The 23,448-nt window shown below is 43.9% G+C and overlaps 1 protein-coding gene across 1 annotated transcript in view; it reads right to left on the bottom strand.

Moving 5' to 3' along the window:
• Positions 1–1,344: 1,344 nt before the first annotated feature.
• The window catches only part of LOC119404793 (post-GPI attachment to proteins factor 6), a 34,231-nt gene continuing 12,127 nt past the window's right edge, over positions 1,345–23,448 (bottom strand). Inside the window, exons 3-12 of the mRNA XM_037671462.2 lie at positions 23,023–23,236; positions 20,664–20,791; positions 18,925–19,199; positions 17,756–18,105; positions 15,016–15,147; positions 13,602–13,807; positions 11,801–11,961; positions 11,124–11,302; positions 9,608–9,868; positions 1,345–7,425 (exon numbers count right to left, since the gene is read on the bottom strand). Coding sequence (XP_037527390.1) covers positions 7,042–7,425; positions 9,608–9,868; positions 11,124–11,302; positions 11,801–11,961; positions 13,602–13,807; positions 15,016–15,147; positions 17,756–18,105; positions 18,925–19,199; positions 20,664–20,791; positions 23,023–23,236 — 2,290 coding nt within the window. The 3' untranslated portion in view covers positions 1,345–7,041. The remainder of the gene's footprint in view (positions 7,426–9,607; positions 9,869–11,123; positions 11,303–11,800; positions 11,962–13,601; positions 13,808–15,015; positions 15,148–17,755; positions 18,106–18,924; positions 19,200–20,663; positions 20,792–23,022; positions 23,237–23,448) is intronic.

The raw sequence follows: 23,448 nt of genomic DNA, 5'->3' as shown, positions 1-23,448 counted from the left end.
TTCAGCTGGTGTTTTGCATTTATCCCCTTTCTGTTTCTTAAAAGTGAGAAAACCAAAACAAGTGAACCTTTACCACAATGAGGCTAGTAACGGCATCTTGCGTTGTAACATCTACCAACGTTGCACGCAACTTTGCCTGCCACATTCGATGCAAACGTTATAGTTGATTGCAATGAACTGAATTTCTTTCACTTTGAATTGGTCTGCTCAGTAAAAAACTGGGGAGGGGCGAAGCATGTAGGGAAGAGTGTTCAGCTTCATTAAAGTGAAACCTGGGGAGGGGCGAAGCATGCAGTGTGCGCCGGTGTTTTCCCACAGCAAAATCTTCACTCTTTACTGCTTTACTCACCACTGGTCCACTAAAGCACCATCACTTTGCAGACATGTTTCAAGTGGCGTTTGAAATAGGTGACTTTACTGTAGAGATGCGCGTTTGTGTCTCTGGTTTTAGACCCATTTATACCCACTTATGATGGACCATGAGAACGACATGACATGCTGACAAAGCGAGACCCTAAGGTGCTTCACCCCTAATAGGGCAACAGGAGTTGTGTGCATGATTGTATTCATAAACGTGTGCAGGGTCGTACATTAGAGGGGGCCAGACACTGTAGCCTCACAGCACCCCCCCGTCCTTGCTGCCTTTGGCACCAGTCACAAAATAAAAACTAAGAGGCTCGCTTTCACAAACTCCACGTTCCATTTCCAGTGAAACGCGGATTTAAACTTGTAAAATATTGTATTTGCAGTTGCAACAGTATACGCAGGAACTACAGCGAAGCACTTTTCTAAACTGATATCTCCCTTAAAGCATTCTTAACATGACTTGTAACCACTAAGACTCAGAGTTAGACAAAGTGTTGTTTTAGCTCGACAACATTTTCAGGGTTTGTCACCTCAAGTGAGATATATGAGCATCACGTTTGGCTTGCAAAATAATCAAAAGTTACAAACCGAAATTGCATGCACTTTTGACTCACTAAAAGGGGGCCATGTCTGCTTAGCAGTGCAAACTCATAGCTGTTAAGCTGTTTTGGCTAACAATGTGCCGTGCAGAGAAGTCCACTTGTGAATAAGGAACATAGTTGAGCTAATCAGCAGGGATTCATCGTAGAAGAAAGTAAAGTGCAAGTTTTCCCTTGATAGTTGGCATTCCTGTTGTTAATTTTTCTTTTGTGTCCATGTCTGCGAGCTTTAATTTCTTCTGCAATGGGGATCTTGCAGGCATAACACAAGTATTTGCCAATGCAGGAAAGGGGAAAACTGGAGTTCTCTGGGAGCAGAATCTTATTTTAAGTGGACATAAGTTAGCCTGATGGTGATAATGAAGACAAGACGCAGATGTTGGGAAAAAGAAAATATCAGTTTTCTTTACTGCTGCAAAAGATTACATCAGCATTTCACGACCTGCGCGCACACAACGTGTGCAAGCTGCCTCTCGACGATGACGGGTGTACACTTAACGAATGCACAAAACTAGCGGTTCCGTTTTAATTTCTCAGAGTTAGAAAAAAGAAACTTCCCGCTGTCACAAGAAGTAAGCCATCAAACACACACTGAACAACATTTTAAAAACTTAACACTGCCTCACAATACTCGGAAACCGCACCCGGTTTCGTCGACTACGTAGGGACATTTGTTGGAGGCAAGTTACGTACACGGTGACAGTGATGACATGGAACAACTTGTTTAAACGAGAACGAAGATGGCTTGTACGTTGTGTATTGCTTGATATGTGGGGCTCGCTTAGGTTGCATGGGCCAATTTCCTGCAGTAACACCTCTGAAACTGTACCCACAATTATGAGCAAGTTTGCTTTGCCGACTCCTATTTTCGAAAACGGAGACATGTGAAACACGGAAATCCTCGCCAGGAAGTCATTGAAATCATTTAATTACAATTCAGTAAATCTCTAAAAAAAATGTTCCAACTTTAGTTTGATTTAAGCCTTCAAAATTTTTTTTTTGCAACTTGCTGAAAGTTGGTTAAATAAGCATAAGCACCAATTCTGTGTAAGAACAGAAATCACAATTCCCTTAAAGCCCTTGAGCTGGGCATGCGTTGCAGATTACTTTGCTTACGTGAAACCATTGGTTTCTTTACAAGAGTTCAACGACAGTGCCGGTCGCAAATCAAAGGCATATTTCAGACCAACCAAGTTATAACATAACGTATATATCTTTGTCTGCTTTAGGCATCGTGTTGAACTTTGTTTATACATATAACTGAAGGTATTGCTGAATTACAAAGCCATAAACGAGATGATTCATTGTCTAGAAAGTCTTTTGATTTCAGCAATTTCTGAACAAAAGCTGAGTGCCTAAGCAAAAATGTCTGTTACAAAAAACTTGGTACAGTTTTAACTTCTAGATGCAATGGCTTTCATCCAAATTGGGTGATCGCATCTTTAAGTAGAGCAAAAACACACTTCACGTACACTTTGACAGGTAACACAAACAGCCTAAAAAAAGTCTAAAGAAGAAGCAGACTAAAAACAACAGCACAGCAAGTGTTCTTCGCAATAAAAATGAACATATGCACTTTGATGCAAGTATCTTTGCTAGAACATTTTGTTGGATTGGCAATGTTCTTAGAGTTCATTGTAGTGGGCAAGGGCTCTCCTTTTCAAAGCAGCAAGAAAAGGTTTGCTGTCGAGAACACCGTAACGCTCGTTAAAATGTAAGAGAAAAAATAATGTTTGACTAGACTCTCATAAAATGCAAATAAAACTGTACAAAGCGTAAACACACAGAAGGAAAATTATGGATCTGCAAAAGGACTAGCAAACACAAACACACTCTCTCTCCCTTGCTTTGTTCCAACTTTCTGGAATTGTACAACAAACAGACATAAGATGTGGCAAACAGCAACTTGATATCTGACTAGCATGAACTAATTACATTGTCAGCAAAATATATTGAAGCGTGGTCAACAGGGGGTCAAGGTTAATCCCATTCAAAGATGGGAAAATCACACGTGACAAAAAAGGCAATGCCATTCTTTGGCTTTCCCAAGCAAAATAACCTATTGCAACATTTTGATGATGAGCTTTACAAGCTTCATTTTTTTTATGCAAAAGGTTAAATTTCTATCTTCTGACTTCCTACTTTCAAAAAGTATGGATGGAAATCTTCTTACGTTGTCAAATAGTTTTTTGCTACAGAAAAGGGTAAACATTATAAACGTCGATGAAAGGAATTATTAGGCTACAATGAAGAATTGTTATGTTCTTCGCTGATATTGCCAAGTAATAAACTTTACACTTACAGTAGAGTTCTTTACCATGCTGCATGCACCTTTGTTGTCTAATGACGTTCGGCTGTTACAAGAGTGCAGTGTTGAATAAGTGAGCCCATTAAAAAAAATTAGCCATTTCTGTTATGTTTTGGCAAGCTCACTTGCTCAAACAGACATGTTGTAAAGTTTGACATTAGGGTAGTCTATATTAACACAAAGGCCTGCCAGAAGTAGACTGTAAGTAGCCAAGTTGCGTAGAAGCCCTGTATCTTGCATATCAAGGGGCTTTAAACGAAGGCAGTATGTCGAACCCCAGTATGACAAACACAGATATAACAAATTACAGCGTATAATGAACCAAGTGAAATTGTCTCACTGCTGTTAACAGTGTAACGGATGCACGTTTGTAATGAACATCGGTTATGACAATGTTGTTATTACGTCAAATGTGACTTCGTTGTAATGACTATCGAATGTACAGTGCAAACTTGCCAGACCTGGCAGCCATGGCCACGGCTATGCACAGTCTAGCATTTGCCTCTAGCCCATAGAGGTAAACTTGACCAGGGCATTATCAAGAACGAAATCCAGACCGATTATTTTGATTGAGTAGTCTGGGCTAGCTGCAAAACGCAGCCGCGCTGCAGCAAATTACGTGGCTGGATTGCTGCGCAATGTGTACGAGTAGCGTTAACAGTGCGCAGCAGGTCTACACAGAGGACAGACACATGTACAATATCTCGGAGTACTCAAAAAGAGAAGGAAGCTGCCTAGTAACAAAAAAAATGGCATGAACTTTATGAGAACATCTAAAGGAGTAGTGACACATACTTTCGAAGTTTCGGCAAGTCTATCTATCACATGCCTCTCGCACACTAACAAATTAGACGTGTGTGGGGGTTCTGTAACACTTGTATCACATTTGAATTGCTGCTAACGGGTGCGTATCAATTTTTTTCCTTTCATGAACATCACTTCTCCTTGCGGTCTTTTTCAGAACTGATTTGCTACATTGTAATTCATTGCTGATATTGGTCGATACTGAAACATTCTTATTGGACAACCACTAGGTGTACCTTATGATGCCTGTTGCATTTAAAACAGAAAGCCGTTATATTTGTTCAAAGGAGAATGTTGATTTAGGGCCTCAAATGTTGTAGAAGACATGTTGAAAATCGGCAAACGTTATCACGAGTCAAACTACTCTCTAAGCGTTGAACTGGAATTGTTAGTGACTACAACACCTTGGCAAGAGTCCCTCGTACAAATCAGTGGTACATTTCAGAACGGTGTATAACAGCTCGTACAACACAAGTTTTACCAGCTTCTGATGTCCCGGCTTTCATTGCAAAGTTATCAGAGTTATCAGCATGTGGCTTCCTTTCTTCTTATTTTTCCCAATTCCTGAAAATTCTCAAAGAAATGAAGGTGCTATGACGTCTGTTCCAAATGGGTTGTATATTATTAACCTATTTTCACCTTCTCTTTCAAATCCAACAAGCTTCATCAAAGTCGGTTCAGTGAATCCGAAGCAAAACACTTCCTCCCTGCCTATTAGAAGTAACAGAAAAAAGTCAACATTTGCAAATACAGAAATTATAAACCATTGCAAGATTTAGTATTTGCAGAAATGCACAGAAAACACCGCAATATCTTTCAATAATAGCAAAATTGCCTTCTAGCCAGTGTAGTTAGTGATACTCGGCACTTCAGTTGAACTGCAAGTCTGACATTTGTTGGTGGCAAATGTAAGTACAGACTTTTTTCCTATTAAAAAATCACATTTATTTTTCTACATATTTCCGTCAAAACCATATCTTGCAATGAACTAAATACACTCTTCAAATTATGTGCTAAATTTTTCTGTTACTTCTGAATCACTTTGCACTCATTCTGCAGTTTTTGTGGTACAGCTTTCTTTTAAATAAAGCTTTGCCTTGGTGCAAACAAGGCATTCAAATCCTCGGCAAGCAAAAACGTGTATCCACAGTTTTATGGTCAGGTGACAGAACAAAATTCAACATCATTACAGTCCTATCAAATCACACCCAGCACATAACATGCCATTCAATGCTAAGCAATGCTACACAGCCATAAAAATGATAACATTCGTGGGAATAACGGCAATGAAGACGTGACAAACAAAATACGCACAGTATGCCCAAGATGTCTTGGGTCATGTTTCCTTAATTCAAAAGCCCTCTACTGGGCTTCACAACACTATGAAGAGACCACTTGTACTGTACTAGAAATGGCTGCTCTTCAATTGCTCACAGTGAACGAGGTATGTGCGTTTTGCAGCTACCCTTTGGTTGACGCCACGCATCTGGCTCAGCGACCAATGCTAGCAACACTGTCGAACTCATTTGAATAAAAATATTTCTCTTGCCTAATGACATTGAGTTAGCGAGCAAAAATTTAAAAATTGCAAAAGAAAGTTGGATTTATGTGCAGTCAGCACTGTCAGTTGGCAAAGCAGGGCGACATGTGCTAGGTTGCATACACTTGCACACGTAGCATGCCTATGCTGCTGAAAATTCATGTTTTTTCACAGATGTCGCGCCACTACATTTTAATATACTGTAGATAATATGCCACTCTGCAAAAAATAAACCAAGAAACAACTAGCTGTAGCTAGTAAGAATTGGCCAGTTGTAAATAAAAGTTGGCCTTAGCCAAGAAAGGCCAAATGGTTAGAACCAAAGGCCATCCAATAAAGGCCGAGTCATCACTGAAAAGGCCGCCTGGTCATTGCTTTTTTTTTGTGATGGGATATAGCTACTAAAGACGAAATGCTTCCTATCAGTAGTTTCCAAGCTACTCAGATGCAGTTGCCAGCTGCCATGCCATTAAGACAAGCCCACCCATCACGTTGCCCGAAGGAATCTATGGCTCGAGTGTGGACTGTTTGCTCATTTCGATGTGTAAATAAATTCAAAGTTGAAATATTTATGTGACTAGCGGCTGCCAGGGGCACACCCTACTGAGACTATGTACATACGATGGCGTAAAGAGACATTGCAGCTCTGACAAGTTGGCGTGCATGTGCATCCTTCACACATAGAGCCTCGTAATGCATGCTTAGTGGGTGAACAGTGCTAGCAAGCATTGCCATTGTGATTTGACAAGCAATAAGACTTTGCCAGTTACGTTTGCTGGCTGCTTGCAAACGTGGCTTCACGTAATGCTCGACAGTTTAAAGCCTGAGCACATCAGGTCGACGTTGAGTCGGGAACACATTTTTGCATGCAGATTCACTGATGTGTGTATCACACTGCCATTCAAACCTGCAGGCGCAATGAATTTGTAGAGCCTGCTTAAGGTTCCAGAATTTAGGATACGCACGATTGTGTGCACAGTCAGCTTCCTCAGAGCTCTGAGCTTCCTGTAAGCTTTACATCAGTGAAACTGATCTATTCTGAACTCGGTGATGTTCATAAGACTCTAAATGTGCACATGCGTTTCAACCACTTGTGCATCTCTTTGCAGTCTACTTAGCAGAGGACGAGTGCACCAATTTTCTGGGGATTTGCAGGGCATAAAAGGTCAAGTGAGCGTCGTCAGGAGCTTTGACTGTTTGACTGCGCTCAAGCACTGCTCTGAAGTTTTCAGCATGCCTCACACTGCACAACATCATGTCATATGTGGCTGCACACTGCAAATATGAATTCACAATCAAACCAGCAGTTCATTCCAACAAACAGTTCACCAAATATCCGTCGCAGAGTGTGCGGATCATTCGGCGGATCTCACTCTCTCAAGCACGTTAACAACACGCCAGCTGCCGGACATTGGGCGGGTGGTTTAAGGGTGGAGGCCTCTGATGAGTGACGTTAGATCCGTGTCGAGTCGGTAGTCGGCTATGTCGACCAGCTCCGAGTCGTTGTTCAGCACTGGCTGCACCCGCTCGTATATGGACTGCATGGTGTCCCCGCCACTAATGACGGAGGCACTGCAGCCATTCTTGCATTGCGCCACAGTGCTCGTGTTGCGCTTTGGTAGCAGGAAACTGATGGAGAGAGAGATCACAATGTGCCACGCACTGTGGATGTACTTGTAGTTGTCCTCGGTCTCTACAAAGGCAAACAGGACTAGGCCGACCGCGGCGAGGAGGACGCCCGGAATGAGGTTCGTCAGCCACTCACGCAACGTTGGCTGGCAAGAGTGGGACTGGTAACACCTGCGGACCTGCAGGAAAAATCGACCGTGCTTGTCCACTTTGCATGCCTCCTAAAGTCCGTTTCATACATTATTTGCAACACTGTGGAAGCTATGCGAGAGGTTCAGTCCAGGGGCATAGCCAGAAATCTTTTTCGGGGGGGGGGGGGGGTTCAACCATACTTTATGTATGTTTGTGTGTGTATGTATGTGTGCGTGTATATATACGCAAGCAGAATTGAAATTTTTCGGGGGGGGTGGGGGGGAGTTGAATCCCCCTTGGCTACGCCCCTGGTTCAGTCAGCAAAATGTATAAGTCCACGCATCTCACACTTGGATTTCGTCATTGGAAATGTGGCCTCCGCGATTGGCTCTGGCTGCACGCTACTGGAGCCAATCACGGAAGTCACAATACGAAAACAGAGATGCTAAGCAATTCGGAACAACGTATTGAAAACCATATGAATAACGGGGCTTGTTTATTTCTGACGCACAAAGCATCTTCATTTAGTCTAAAAAATTAAAAATGGAAAACAAAATCACATTAAAATTATTAAACTATTTTTTGGTGCGAACATATCTACTGCAAGATGTCTCGCTAGCTTATACTTGATGTATGGAATTGAGTATAGCTGGCGATCGGGAGGCGGCATTATTGTCGCCCGGGTAGGCCTCCCTTGATTAAGGGACAGGATCAGGGAATGAATTCAAAGGTGTGTTTGCAGTGTGTATACAATGCGTTTGGTATGAGAGCTGGAGTGTGAAAGCTGGCCAATATGAGCACTGAAGGCAACTTTCATGTAGTTAAGGAAACTATGGAAGTTGTGTACAGCAGTTTATTCTATGGTGTGGTTTACGGATGGGCACGCATACATACAAACACCGTAAAGACCTGGATATCCGCCTACTTTATGTCTATTGCAGGATAAAGGCTTCAGCCAGCTATCTCCAATCGAGTGGTTTAAATATGTACTAAGGCAGCAAGTCTTGCCAGACCACCTTATTCTTCGCTATCCTTCACTGTGTCTGTCATTTTGGCGCCGATTCTGCCAATCTAAGGAAAACTGGTTCCATACCCTATGCAGTGTGCGACTTGCCAGCTCTCTCCACTTAATCTCAACAAGGATATCAGCCATCCCATTCGCTGGTGTTGTATTTGTGGAGGAAGAAACTCTAGACCAGTGGTTCTCAAATGAGGGTCCGCGGAGACCCATTTAAAAAAAGCCACGTACATACTTCAGGCTGCATGCTGTGTTCTGACCCCCCGCCCCCCACCTTTTTTTCTCTAACTGCAAGTGATCCCTCATCTATTCCACCGGTCCACAAGGGTCCCCGAAAATTCATGGCTGAGAAACACTGCTCTAGACCTACTGCTGTTTTCCCACCTCCTAATGCTACGCCTATCATCTTCCATTCCACTGGTCAAAGTACAATGCTCAGCTTAAGTGCCTCTGTTATCCGCAGTGCTGTGGCTCAACTGGGTAGTACAGTTCCGTTGCACCAATCGTATACCGTCCTTTTCAAAAGGTTCTGAGCTGAGTTAATGCTTATGTTTTTTATGGCGAAACAACGCATACAATAGAACAGGTAAGCAGAAGAGACAAGGCACTGTCCAAGTACTGTGCACTGGCTTGCCTAGTGGCCTGTCCCGCTGTTTGCTCTTTAGCATCACAATGTAGATCTGTGATCTGCTGCTTACGAATTGAGTATGCTTTCTTTATGAGCTCCTACCAACCATATCGCCATAGATGTACACAGGGTCCTCCATTAGGAGGGGCAAAATTATCCGCAGTCCTCCCCCCCATAGTTGAGTCCGAAAGACAACTGCTCTGTGATGTATGCAAAAATGAAAATGAAGATATGATGTACTTCTCACAACGGCCCGACATTGATCTGCGGCTTTCCAGGAGTAAAGGAGGGAAGTAAACAGTTCTTTCAATGCAACATCAGGGGTGCTTGGTCGACATTATCATCAAAAAGCATGCGTAGCCATGACCCTGCGCATTAAAAGGTGACGTGAAAGGTCCAACTGAGTAAGGGTATGCAGCAGAATTTGCAGCCCCCTTTACATGATTAGGGAAGGGGGGGGGGGGGGGCGTCGCCCCCTCTGCCCACTTGTGCGCATGTCTATGTGTATCACAACTGTATTGAGCAACCGTGTTGCAACTCTCTCGCAGCTTTATCGCAAATGCATAGAGTGGAAGATGCTCACCCAAGACACAGACAGTAGGAAAGCTCCAACGCCAGCGGGCACGGCAAAGACTAGCAGGCTGGTGCGCTGACACTGCACACCGAGGGCCACGCCCAGGGCGCCCAGCACGTGCGCGATGGAGGCCAGTGTGGGGGGCACGTTGGCCATGGCCACCAGCGTGACCCAGAATGAGAGCACGGCCGAGAAGAAGTCACAGAACTGGAGCACTTCGTAGCGCAGCAGGCAGAAGCCAAACATGTCCACATCGCAGGCATGGTAAAACTGGGAAAGTATAGACATGAACAACTAATCAATTCATTCATGCAATTTAACATCGGAAAAGAAAAACTGACAACCGGGAAGGCTACGTTCAGAAGCTGTTGTACAAGAAAGTGCTTCAACTTCCTGAAACATTACAAATTCTAAATCAAATTTCTGTAAACTATTTCAGTACCTAAATCACGATATAAAGTGGGGGTAAGACCTCCAGTTCCGCATAAAGGTAGATACAGGATTTTTCAGAAAGGCAAGGTCAGCTTATGGGAAGTCTGGTCAGCGTATGGGTCAGCTTATGGGAGTACTATAAGCCTTCAACATCCACACTCAGCTTATACATCCAAAGATTAAGTGTGTCTGTGTGTGTGGAGGAGGCAGGACATATGGACCACCTATTCTAAGTTATTAAGGCGAAAGCCTCAGATGCGTCATCAAACGCGAAAATTGACCGGCGTCCCACATCGGCGCTCCCCGCAGGCGGCGTCAACACGAGTGATGCAAAAAAAAATCATCATCACGTGATGACGTCGTCATGACGTCACAGATCGCCAAAATTTGCAACATCAGTATGATGTCATACTGACGTAACATCACATGATGATGATGTCATCACATTACATTGTAGCTTGATCAAAGGTGAGGCGATCACGGAAACAGTGCAAAACCGTGTGAGGTGCCCCCGATCCTGGAGGCAGTGCAAAACCACGTTAGGTGCACAAAGCTTTTGTAGGGGGGCAGAGCAGGATCAATACATTGACTGAGAAGAAGAAAAGGGTTTTCGTCTTCCAGTTGTTTTAGGTGAGTGCATAAGGGACCCTGCGAGTTTTTTTTTGTAAAGATCACTACAGAATGTAACTTACGCAATTCCCCATGAGGGCGCTGTAGGATAGTATACTACCATTTGTAGTTAAATAAACAAAAGTAATTAATTAAGCTTTTTCTCAAAGATAAAACCTAATGTCAATACTGCCGGATGCTGTGTTTTGCACTCACTTGCGATACACACACTTTAAAATTCATTTTAAACAGGTTCTAGACTGCTTTTGCCATTAAATATTTTGGAGGTAGTGTGTGTGTGTGTGTGTGTGTGTGTGTGTGTGTGTGTGTGTGTGTGTGTGTGTGTGTGTGTGTGTGTGTGTGTGTGTGTGTGTGTGTGTGTGTGTGTGTGCGCATCCACACAAAGCGATCTACCTTGTCCGTAAGATTTTGTGACAGTATTCCTTTAAGAGAGTAAATATTAGCTCCAACGGGGGGGACATACCATTGAAAAGAACATGGTGACGCCATAGACGACAGCCTCTGTGTAGAACTGCCGTCTGGTGGCCAGGACTATGGCGGGCAGGAAGAACAGGTTGCTCAGCGTCAGCAGCAGAGTCCGCATCAGAAGGAGAGGCGCTGGCGTTGCTCTGCTGTTGTCGGTGCAACCCCAACCACGCCAACCTAGAATAAGAGAAAGTACTGCTCTTGAAAGGGCACATCGGTGATTGTAAACTTCCCTATAGAGCAAGCCAACAGGTTGCAACACTGCATCTTCCATTTCTAGCACCTGCCACGGTGGTCTAGTGATTATGGTGCTCGAGTGCTGACCCGAAGGTCGTGGGATCGAATCCCAGCCGCGGCGGCCGCATTTTTGATGGAGGCAAAAATGCTTGAGGCCCATGTACTACTAATACTAATGCTACTACTTCTACTACTACTACTGCTGTTACTGCTACTACTACTACTACTACTGCTGCTGCTGCTGCTGCTGCTGCTGCTGCTGCTGCTACTACTACTACTACTACTACTACTACTACTACTACTACTACTACTACTATACTACTACTACAACTACTAATACTACGACGACAACGACAATGAGGATGACAATAGCACAGGGTAGAAAAGGCAGCTCTGCTGTAAATTTAAGGTGGTTAATAATAATGTAGCCATACTCACCGCCAACACAATGGCAGGAGCTGAAGTAAAACTGCCGGAAGTGATTCTCCTGGCAGTAGCCGTGCTGGCCACAGGGTGAGCCTTCGAAGACGCACGGCTGAAGTCGGATGCGAAGGTCCACTATGGTCTGTTCCAACTCGCAGCGCACGGGCACCCACGAGCTGTGCAGAGAATGGAACATCCGTGCGAACTTAGAGTTTCTGACAAAGGTGAGAACAGCTCACATTTGCTCATTTTATTCTTTTTTCAACAGTTCCAGCTTCCTGAACACAGGAAATCAAAGGCACCGTGCCACAGCTTACCAGATACCCAACACCGTGCATTCTATGTTTAGAGAGAATGAGAACAAACAGTGCTTATACGAAACGCTTTAACATTTGGTGTTACGCAGAAGTCAAAGTTGTCATCTAACATCAGCAAGAACAATGCAAAAAATTATCAGAACTCTGACACACTAATGCTCAATGCATAATTAAGCCATTAGTTATCAATAGTCGATGATGACAAGATGTAAAGTGCTGACTGATTGAAATGGGACATGGAAACTCTTAGTACTATAATGACTGGTATGCGCAAATACTCGAGATAACTGTATCAAGTCGCTACAAATGTGGCCACTAAAGGTAATGTCGGCTCTGATGTATGTGCTCACGCCAAAATTGCGCTGATATGTACAAACTGTTGACGGCGACACAGACTGAAAGTATGTGCATTACTTAGCCCTAAATTGTTTCGTTTCAATCCGTGAGAACTGTACACACACCCTTTCAGCTCCACTTCTCTTCTCCACATCTTTTTATGAAGTCTAACCTGATACGGGTCCAACAAAAGACAAAAGGCTGAGACAGACAAATGACTCTACGTATTCAGAGCTATAGCTTGCACGTTTACAGTTTGTTGGTTGTTACTATAGTCGGGTACAACTTTAGAAAAAAGGAGAGACCCCACCCATATGACCGAAGCGCGGCAGCCGATTGCCTCCGCGTTAAAGAAATAGTCCCGCTTCTTCTCCTTGAGCGGAGGCTCCGGCCGTCCGGCTCGTGACGTCAGTCTAGAGCGCGCGCCCATTGGTGGAAGCGCGTGTGCATCCGCCTTTGAGGTGCAAATGCCGCTTTTTTCTAAAGTTGTACCCGACTATAGTACAGTGCAATAAAGGGACTAAAACATGCAGAACAGTGCTGCCGGCAATGTCTGATTTAATTTATACTGTGCTGTATTTGCTTTTTTTTTGCATTTTTTCTTGTGTTCTTTCTCCTTGCACTGCTTAGTCTTTCATAAGTTCAAAACACGTTGGGCTGGGACATATATGTTCTGTGGAGTTCAGTTATCAAGGAACTCTACACACAGCAAAACGGGCTGTAGGCCAGCCTGAGAGAGAGATCGCCACCAAAATGCTAAGAGAATTTGCATTTTACTGTTTCATACAATTCTTTCACGCTAGATCACTAAATATAAAGAATGCCGAACGAGTTGCTATTGTAGCTCATGAGCTGCTTTTGAATATGTTGCAATTATGAAATGGAGTACAGAGTTCCTGCAAGGATAAATGTTTATCAAAGTGCCATCATTATTGGTACACTGCGCAATGCAAGGAAGATCACATTGCCTCAACCGTAGAATTTACAAACACCGCGTGCATAACTTCAGACGAAGTCACTGATCGGTTACCCCACGACACAAGTGCTTGACAAAGAGCCTTGACAGAGATGTGCATGCTTTAAGTTAACTACACGTACAAATGCTATTGTGATCGCTGTTTTTGAAATCAAGGACAGCGTTGAAGCTGATCAAGCCCACTAACCTTGAACCATTAAAGCAGCCTGCCGTGAATGACAGGAACCAAGTGCCAGGCTCTGGGAAAGGGAAGTATTTGATGGCCACCAAACTGTCGTTGGTGGAGACAGTCAGCGAGAGACCCTGGGGGCACTGAATGCGTCCCGACACGTATGGTGGCGGGCTACCGTGATGTATGCAGATGTTCACGATGACCACTTGGGATGTCAAATTCTGGAAGGATGAGAAAAAACGAGTGATATAAGCGCGTGGCAAAACTTCCCATAGCCAATAAGGCAACATACACAGCTCATTGTAAAAAAACTTGGAAGTGCGAACAAACAACACCTAGAAGAGCGGATACAAGCATGCGCAGACTGAAACTTGGATTTATATTCACAGAAGAAATATATATACCACAAAAATCGAAGAGGTGAGGGAAACACAAGAGCAAAGGTTCACCCCAAGTCAAGTGTCGTCCAGAAATGAGATCTCGTAATCTAAACTGATATTAGTGCAAGTTCACCCTTTATATCAATTTTGGATATCAATTTTAGAATTTTAGCCCACATGTGTACCCTTCTGCAATATGCACTGCTCACGAACAAGGTGTGCTTGCACTCTTATTCAATGCTTATTTCCACGATACTGCAGCCGTAATGTCTGTCCAAGCAGGAATGGGCTACAAAACGAGCAGACTGGAAAAAACAGAAATGTACGTCCACAAGAACACCAATGGTCATGAAAGACCCAAACAAGATAGTGATCAGAAATACACCAAACAGTTAAAGGGGCTCTGCAACACTTTTCCAAGTAACCATCAAATGGCTTCATTACAAGAGTTTATTGCCTCGCGAATCGACCGCCGCCGCAAAAATTTTTAGAATTCGTCAAGTACGAGCGGAGTTACAGAGATTTGTCGCATGCTGTAATTGCTTTCTCTCTTCTCTCGTCCCAACGAGCGTGCTGGAAGCTAAGCAGGTACGGATGGCATGAAGGAAAGAAGTTACATCATGCACGTGTCATGAACTTGAACACTTTTTCATTTTTTTTCTTTCAATGTGCGGCTTACTTCCAGTGTGATCACGAGCTCACGCGCGGGCACGTGGCAGCCTTCCACGGCAGCCGCGGTAACTGTGCAGCTCACGATGCTCAAATCAGCCAGTGGTCGTGAAGCTTGGGTATATGGCATCATTTGCAGAAAGAAGAGGGAACGATTTCTAGCTGACTTTGAGAGTTAATTGTATATTTCAGGCCGTGTGCTGCGCTATAATGTTTCGCTCGTGTGTTCTCAGGAGCCTCGACCACTGATCGGCAGCATTTCTGACCATGCTGAAAAAAGTGTTGCAGGGCCCCTTTAAATGTGGTTTTTAGAGAGAGTAAGTGAATCTGGTTTGTAGTAGCTGGACTAATGAATGACAGTTCAAGAGAGGCTGCATTACCTTAACCATACTGTCTAGATGTATTTTTGTCTGTAGCGTGCCCCCAATGTCCACGAATGGCTCCAGCTGGAGGCCAACCACGACTGGGAATGCATCGGTGAGGCCCAGCCACGATGAAAACCACTCAGGTCCCTAGAAAATAAATCCAAATGCCAGCATGATATTACAAAAGAGGGCAGGAGGACAATATTCTGTACTTGTGTGTGGGCTTGCAGTACACACAAGTACAGAATATTGGGTAAGCCACAACAGATTTTAGATGTGAAAGCATCTTATGCTTGGGGCAGCCTCCGTTCTGCGGCGTCCGCACCCATACTGCGCATGCGCCAACTCTCCCCGCTCGTCTCGTGTCAGCGCGAGGTGGGAGGAGGTGGTGGGGGCAAGCGAAAATGGGGGCAAGCGAAGCTTGGCGTGTGCGTGCCGGACCTAAAATTTTTTAGAGCACAGCTCGACGCCTGTTCCTGCATTGAGCAGTGTCGCCGTTGTCGGCATAACTGAGGACGAAAGAGGGACTGCCCCAAGGAGTTTTCTACCATGAGAGCCAGCGAGCCGCTGTGTTATCGTTTGCAGTGTCTCGTGCCTGCTCGCGCTTCATGTTACAGCGCAACGCATACCTCTCATGCACCGGCACGAGAGAGTGGGTTGACCTGCAATGCTTGGGAGAAGAAGAAGATATGCATTGGTCAAAAGGACACTTTGTGTGTGGAACGCTCTAGCGGACACTTAGATTTTGCATCTAGTTTCCTGGGTGCAAGTTTGCCCATAATAAACAAGTTAGAGCGCAGCTCTTACACGCACGTTCCTGCATTGAGTGGCGTCGGCGTAACAGATAAAGCAAATGACAATGAAAGAGAGAGAACGCAGAGTGCAGCGGAGGACGAAAGTCGGCAATAGCGAGGACAGCGCAAGGAGGAGGAAACGACAGTGCCGAGATGACAGGTTCCGCAGCGGCCACCGAAGGTGCTGCTGCGGAACCTTCGAAAGAATTCGCATTAGGCAGTATCGTAATCGTCGGTGAACTTTTTTTTTTTCTATCGAATTATGAAATGCTGCCTCCTAACTTTTTCCTTCCTCCATGCTGGGAATTAGACCTTCACTCACGTGCTTAGCAGCCCAACACTTCAGTTGCTGCAGGCAACAATGACGATTATGTGCGAAACAATAAAATGCAACAATGAAAGGCAAGATGAAATTATAAGTGACCTCGATAAAAGACTAGATTTCCATATCAGAAGTGGCTGACCGCAGACACTTCCACAATCTTTCTCACAATCTCACTTCCACATCTGTTATTGAAAAACAGCACATACAAATACAAATGTGACCGGCATACATTTAAGGGCCTATTTGTGTACACCCGCACTTCTGTACACTCGCCGGCGTTGAAATTCTCGCTAATTATGCCACCACCACCGAAATCTGTAACTCACAGATGCTAGCTTTCCTTTAAAAAATTATTAGCGCAGCTTGCACTAAGTCGTGCAAGGCTGGGTCACAGCTGAGCTGGTAGGCACCTAGCTGGTCCTGGCTTGGCTAGGCTTTTACCCTCTCATCTCTCTCTCTCCCACCCCTTGATATACTATACTATACATGACTATCAGTGTTGCGGAATGGGTGCCTTTATTCCATTCCAATTCTATTCCGGGGAATTAGAACTTACCACAATTTCATTCCTTTCAATTCCTCAGAATGAAAAAACTTAGCCCATTCCCACTCCGGGAATGGCCGGGCAGTTCAATTCCATTCCTGTAATTCCTCAATCTAGGAAAGGCACTTTGATAGGCACCTTCAGGGAGGGCGCAGGTTTGTCGCTCGGCGCCCCTTCCTCCCAATTATACCGCTGCCATAGTTCCACACGACGTATACCAACGGAACAGAGCCGAGGTTACGCGAAGAATAGAGACAAACTTCGGAACAATTGCACAGTCTATGTAAGGACAGAATTATGGTAGGCGCATTGCTTATAAATGTACGGTGCTTGTAATCAGCCAAGCCATTTTGAAAATACTGCTTTATTGTTAAATTAGAGGCTCTTACTTACTAATATCTGAAGTTTGAAAAACAGCGCGTAGACGAAAACATTCTCTATTTTCGGAAAAAGACGTAATTCCATTCCCATTCCATTCCGTGCAAAAGGCGCTTAATACCATTCCCATTCCATTCCTTCAAGCGTTGCCCCCATTTCATTCCCATTCCATTTTAGGGTTGCGAAAATCTGGAATGATTCCGGAGTCATTCCGATTACGGAGTGGCAACTCCACAACACTGATGACTGTGCTGGCTCTCTTTCTTTCTATTTTTTGTCTGTTTTTTTTTTCACTCTCTTTCTCTCACTGTCTTTCTATCTTTTTCTCTCTTTATTCCCTCTCTCTATTTTTCTTTCTTTCTTACTCTCTCTCTCTCTCTGTAGTCGTTCTCTCGCCTTGCATCTTTATCTCTTTGTTCCCCTTCTTTCTGTCTCTTTCACGCTTTGTCGTTCTCCCCTTCTCATTTTCCTCCTCCCCACATCTCTCCTCCTCACCCTTATTTCCCTTTCCCACCCCCTTGCTATACTATACTACACAAGGCTATGCTAAGCTCTGCTAGCGTGCCTGGATAGCCTAGTGGTTACGGCGCTCGCCTTCGGATAGAGGGGACAGGATTCAGTGCGTGCCAGTTCATGATGGCGATAATTTTCTATGTACGACACACGGCAAACCTCGACTGTAACAGCTCCACCGCAAAACATTTTTGCCCGTACCTGCACCAAGAAGGAGTCCAAAAAGTCTTGCGCATGCTTGATCCTCGTCAGGGGTATCATTGGAAGGCATCCTTGCATGGCGGCCAGTATACCCTGCTCTCCCAGAATCTCCTTCACAAAGTGGGCGGTGTGTGCCTGAAACTCCGTTGGTGTTGTGGTCACGGTGGCACCGCTGGGACCCGACGCCACCTTCTGGTGGTCTTCGTGCAGCTGGCTGACGGCAGACAGGGTCGAAGCTGTCTGATTGGACGCGGTCTCGTTGCTGGCATCTGATTCGTTGAAACCGGTGGTCAGGTGGCGTGGCTGCCGGCTGGACTTGCGGTTTGAAAAGTGCCACGGAGTGGGACAGTCTGCAAGACGTCACATTTTGATAGCGTCAGCACCCTTTAGGAGATCAAACAGAAGGGCATTAAAACGGTGCCAAATTGATCAATGGGAATTGTCAAATTCAAGGCAGAAAACAGAGCACTGCGGATATGCACAAACAGCGCTAGAAGTGCACATGCTTCCTGATGGAGCCATCAACACCAACAGCGAGACAATAGTAGGACAGCTTTTGATGACAACTCAGTACCAAAATTAGAACAAATATTTTTGGGGTAATTTGCTTTATGAATGAACAATGTTGTCATAGAGGAAATGAACACACGAGCTATACATTTTCAATTGATAAAAATGTACCTTTAAGAAATACCTTTATTAATGAGCTACCTCATTTGTTTATAAATTACAATATAAATTTCTGAGAGGGAAGCCAAGAAGCAGCGCAAATAGAAAGGGACTGGCAAGGAAGTATCATAAAAAACAATAAATGAACGAGCATTTACGTGCATGTTCTGTCCTCGAAACTTGTTTCAATTTGAAAGAGAAGATATAAATGTGATGTCACATGAGAAGTCGCGATAGTAGACACATTTTTGTCAATAACTCCATTGATACGAGTGGCAGCACAGTTGTCTCGTGGAAGGGATCTTGGAAGACGTGCAAACTAAAACGTGGAAGCAAAAGGGGGTGCAGTGTTCCTTCAGCCTCAAGTGAGCAACATTAATTGTCGGTGGACGTCTCGGTCACTCTACAAGCGTGTACATATGCTGTGGATACCAGGAAGAATAATGAAGATACTTCCTAGTAAGGCGAGATGAAATCTGACAACATTCTTGTACACGTACCCTTGATGTCCGCAACGATAGAGTAGCCAACGTGCATGTCTGCCGCAACGGCGATGTAGTAATACGCTTCCATCTCTGGCTGCGGAACAATGCTGTAGAAGTCACTTCCAGTGACGTTGACATCTTCCGCGTATGGGAGGGCCCTTGCACGCAGCCCGAACTTTCGGATGCAAGGCTGAACAGCCTCGCTTTTGATTGAGGAAAGATTTGAAGAGACATTGACGCAGGCCGATATCCTCACTAGCAGCTGCCACGCGCCATCGGGAACGTAGACTCTGCGTGAGAAAGAAAAAAAGGATTAACTGAGGTTTCCGAGTCCCAGTTACAATTGCGGCAGTCTTGTTCTGATAGATCTCGATTTTTGCTTGCTGAGATTTCGTTCGTCCACAGCTCTAGTTCGAATCACAAATGATTTTAAAGCGCAGCATCAGTAAAAAGTTTGATGCAGCCTAAACTTTCATCCTAGAATCAAAAGATGCAGTGTCTATTTTTCTGAACAGTCTTGACACCACTTCCAGGACAAGTGGTGAAGCTACTTGGAGCATTTTGGCGGGTTCAAATCCCGGCCGCGGCGGCTGCATTTTTGATGGAGGTGAAAATGTTTGAGGCCCGTGTACTTAGACTTAGGTGCATGTTAAAGAACCCCAGGTGGTTGAAATTTCCGGAGCACTCCACTACGGCGTCTCTCCTAATTGTATCGTGGTTTTAGGATGTTAAACCCCCGATATTATTATTATTATTATTATTATTATTATTATTATTGGAGCATTTTGCTATTCTCAACTTCTATGCTTTGAAAAAATACTTGGACAAAGTGGAACACGTAGACAGACACTTCTACTTTGTGTTTTCATGTGTGCATGTGTGTATTTGTATAAAAGCTGATGAAACGCATGAATGACATATAATAATTAAAAAAAAATTCTATATGTGTTTGTACTATTATTGGGAACTAATTTGTAGCCACATGCCCAATCGTTGTTCCTTTTAAAAGTTCAACATTTTTTTTTTTTTGCAGTGTTTATACAAAACTGCTGCAGCCTGTGGAGTATTTTATGCTATGACATGGCATACACTATTTGCTACAGTGGTCTCGGGTTACTGAGATGAAATAACAGCTTTAACTGACCATGTATTCCAGCAGCAGTGGACATCATCACGTGACTGATTAAGTGCCAACACAGTAACTATTGATGTTGCACTAATTAGTTAGTTTTATAAAGCACTCTAGGATCATGTTGTTGTATAACTGTAGAATTTATGTTAACTCTAGAATTGAAAGCAAGGCCTTTTGATGAAAATTGTCTGCCTTGTAACAGCTATGACAGACGAGCCACAATAGCATTGACATTGCAGCTAACATGGTTTTACACTGTTAAAAAAAAAAAAGGAAAGAATGAAAATTCAGTGCATAAAGCTGAATGGAAAAAATCAGTGCACACTGTAGCAATTCTCAGAAGCCTTGCAAGGTACAAAAGCTTTAGTAGAACTGACAACTAACCACTGAGTTAAGAATAACTGATAATTGACAACTGTGAACTGACAATTGATCTGTTTCTTTGAAATGGCTCCACGGAATGACACAAGCGCAATTAAGCGCTAGAGAGGTGTTTGTGCACGTGCATCATTCTGTGCATTTTTGTTATTCTTTCGTGCCATTTCAAAGAAATGGGTACAAATGTTTCCAGGAAATGGCTATGTTTTGGGTACTTCCTTTAATGCACACAGCCCCCACTCACTTAAATACAGTCAGCTGAGGTGGTGACGTAACGTTGAGGTGCATGCCAACGTTGAGCAATATGACCTCATGGTGATGCGTCCAAGCCGCCATACTGCCAAGGCTGTACTGGCAGCTACGATGGATTCCCTGAAATTTATTGAACAATAATGACGACTTATTCACTTTACTGTACCTAATAGTATTTAGCAAGCATAGAATCTTGCACAGCAAGGAGCTCAGTTTTTAACTACTAGAAGATGCTCGATAATTCAAACTCTGATAATTCAGACTTTCGGTTAATTCAAACAAATCTTAAATTTTTGGTTGGCCCACTATGTTTTTCATGTATTTTAAGGCCGCTTAATTCAAACCGCCCCACTGCACGATACAGTTAATTCAAACATTTCGCTTCCAGTGATGGAAGTGCTGCTCCAATTGCTCCAAAAGAGAAATGCTGCTCCGTGATGCTCCAAAGTGTAATATTTGTTAGTAACTGCTCTGAAATGACGTTGGAAATCTGAAAACAATGATCTTTAACCGTGTGACCATCCAGCGAGCCTAAAAAAAACCAAAAGCAAGCTGTATACTATCATCCTAATATGCTAGTATGTATCTTGTACACTAGCTGCATACTAGCATACTGACAATGCCACAAGTACTGGCACTATATATATCTGATTTGGCTGTATATTTGTACCTGACAAGCAGACTATATTGGTGCAATGTTTGTGAGATTAGTTCGATATCATACTGATTACCCACTTCTGCTGTGACGACTTTGATGTGTGACTGATTACATTTACCACTTCACCAGCTCTGGCCTCATTTATGCTGCAAGAACTGGCATGTTAAGTGTATAGCTCATTTAGCTGTTTTTTTTTAATTTCCAATACTGGCTATTTTGGTAAAATATGAAAATAACATTGTTTTGATCTTGCACCGATTATAAACTGCTGCTTTGGCGATAATTACGTGTGATTGCGGCGACTTTTATAATTTGGTGCTCAGCTTTATTGCTTTTGCATTATTTCTGCCAGAAGTATTGGTATTTTAAATATATCTAGCTCATCCTACTCAGTGTTCAGTGACCATCCATCTGCTTAATTATTTGTTTGTGGCAATTTGCAGTGATTATTGTATTTGCAATATGTTTAATAATTAATATTTATGAGATGCTTAATGATGCGTTACACTCCAGAAGTCGTTTGGAATATTTTGGCATCTGCTCCAAAAACACCACTAGCTGCTTCAAACTAACATTTTTTCTGTTCTGAAAGTACTTATGGCTGCTCCGAAGCACCATTTTTTCTGCTCCAGAATCTGCTCCATAAAGCAAAGTGTCACTTCGATCACTGCGCTTGTCTATGCCTAGAAATATCTACTGTCTTTGTTGCTTCTAGCTGAACATTCGCGTTTTTATGTTACTAACTTTCGTAAGTAAACCCTACTGACTGTCTACAAGACGGCCAAACTAGAAAAAAAAAACAAATAAAAATTGGACCATCTCCCCGAAGGGAACCCTGATGGGATGCGAAGCAGCAGCGTTGGGCACGGGTGGCGTCACGGGTTGAACGGCGCTAACGCGGGTGCTGCGGTGAGCGCTGGAAGATTCGTTTGAAGCGAAACTCGGTGTAGTGTTTACTGGTGTAAACGTTTGTTTGAAATGCAGACACGGGAGGCGAGCGGGCGTTGGAGCCGGCAGCTGCGGGCGCTCCGGCGGGTGAGGGAGAGAGTGACGTACGCGCGCACCTGCGAGGGAAGCGTGAGAGGGGAGCGTGACGTCAACGCCCAGTTGCGGCGTGACCTACTTGGCACCGCTCCAACACCTGTGCCGAGGGAAGCGCGTTGCCTCGCGTTTGTGCGGACGGAGGGACAGCGTTACACAGGCTAGTCAAGGAGCTGCTTCGCATCTAAAACGGTCTGGCCTTGATATATCACATGCTGAACGCTTCCTAATGTCGTTTCGCCGCAGAACACTGGTGTCATGCGGGAAAGTGTCATAAGGATGGAAAGGGGCTACTAACTGTGCTGGGATGGAACACATATCGTAATTACAGACATGTGCACGCTTTGTACAATAAAGAGTACCAGTATGATCGCTCACGTCTAAATACTTTACTGGCAATCATGTAAATCTGTCTGTGATGCTGCTGTGGCACTGAGAAACAATAAACATCACAACGCTAGTTGGTATGCTGCTCTGAGTCATATTTATGAGAACTTCTGGTAATTAAAACTTCTCATTATTCAAACAAAATCCTGAGGTTCCCTCGAGTTCAAATTATTAAGTGTCTACTGTATAACCCAACAAGACACACTTCTAAAAGATCACGTTTAAAATCCAAAAACGTCTGGTGATAAGATGAAGGTCAGATTACCTGCTGCTTAATCTGCCTGCTCGACTCCTGCAGGAAGGCAATGACGAACCAGCTGCCAGGCAGCGGGTTGAGCACGTGGAATTCCGGCATCTCTGTGGGCTGAAACTTGGTCTCCGTCTTGAGGTGATACAGAGACTGGCTCGGAAGGTGCGTGTGGGCGGGAAAAGAGCTGTTGTCTGCTGCGACGACAGGATAGCTGCCATGCCTGAGGTAGCTGTTGAGCGAAGCAAGAACAGTCAGCTTCAGCTAACCTGACAACTCAGAATTAGTTAGATAGTTCTGAAGTAGTGCTTACAAGGTAACATAGAGACCTGACCTTACATAGGTAAACTTAGTAGCTCTCTTTGCTGTGAATGCTCTAGCTCGTTATAAAAGGCAAAAAAACATGCACTGAAGCTTGACACTCTGTAGCAATCATTCATTTGA

Source organism: Rhipicephalus sanguineus, chromosome 9, assembly GCF_013339695.2.
Source record: "Rhipicephalus sanguineus isolate Rsan-2018 chromosome 9, BIME_Rsan_1.4, whole genome shotgun sequence".
NCBI lineage: Eukaryota > Metazoa > Arthropoda > Arachnida > Ixodida > Ixodidae > Rhipicephalus > Rhipicephalus sanguineus.
This window is presented reverse-complemented; position numbering and strand designations above follow the sequence as displayed.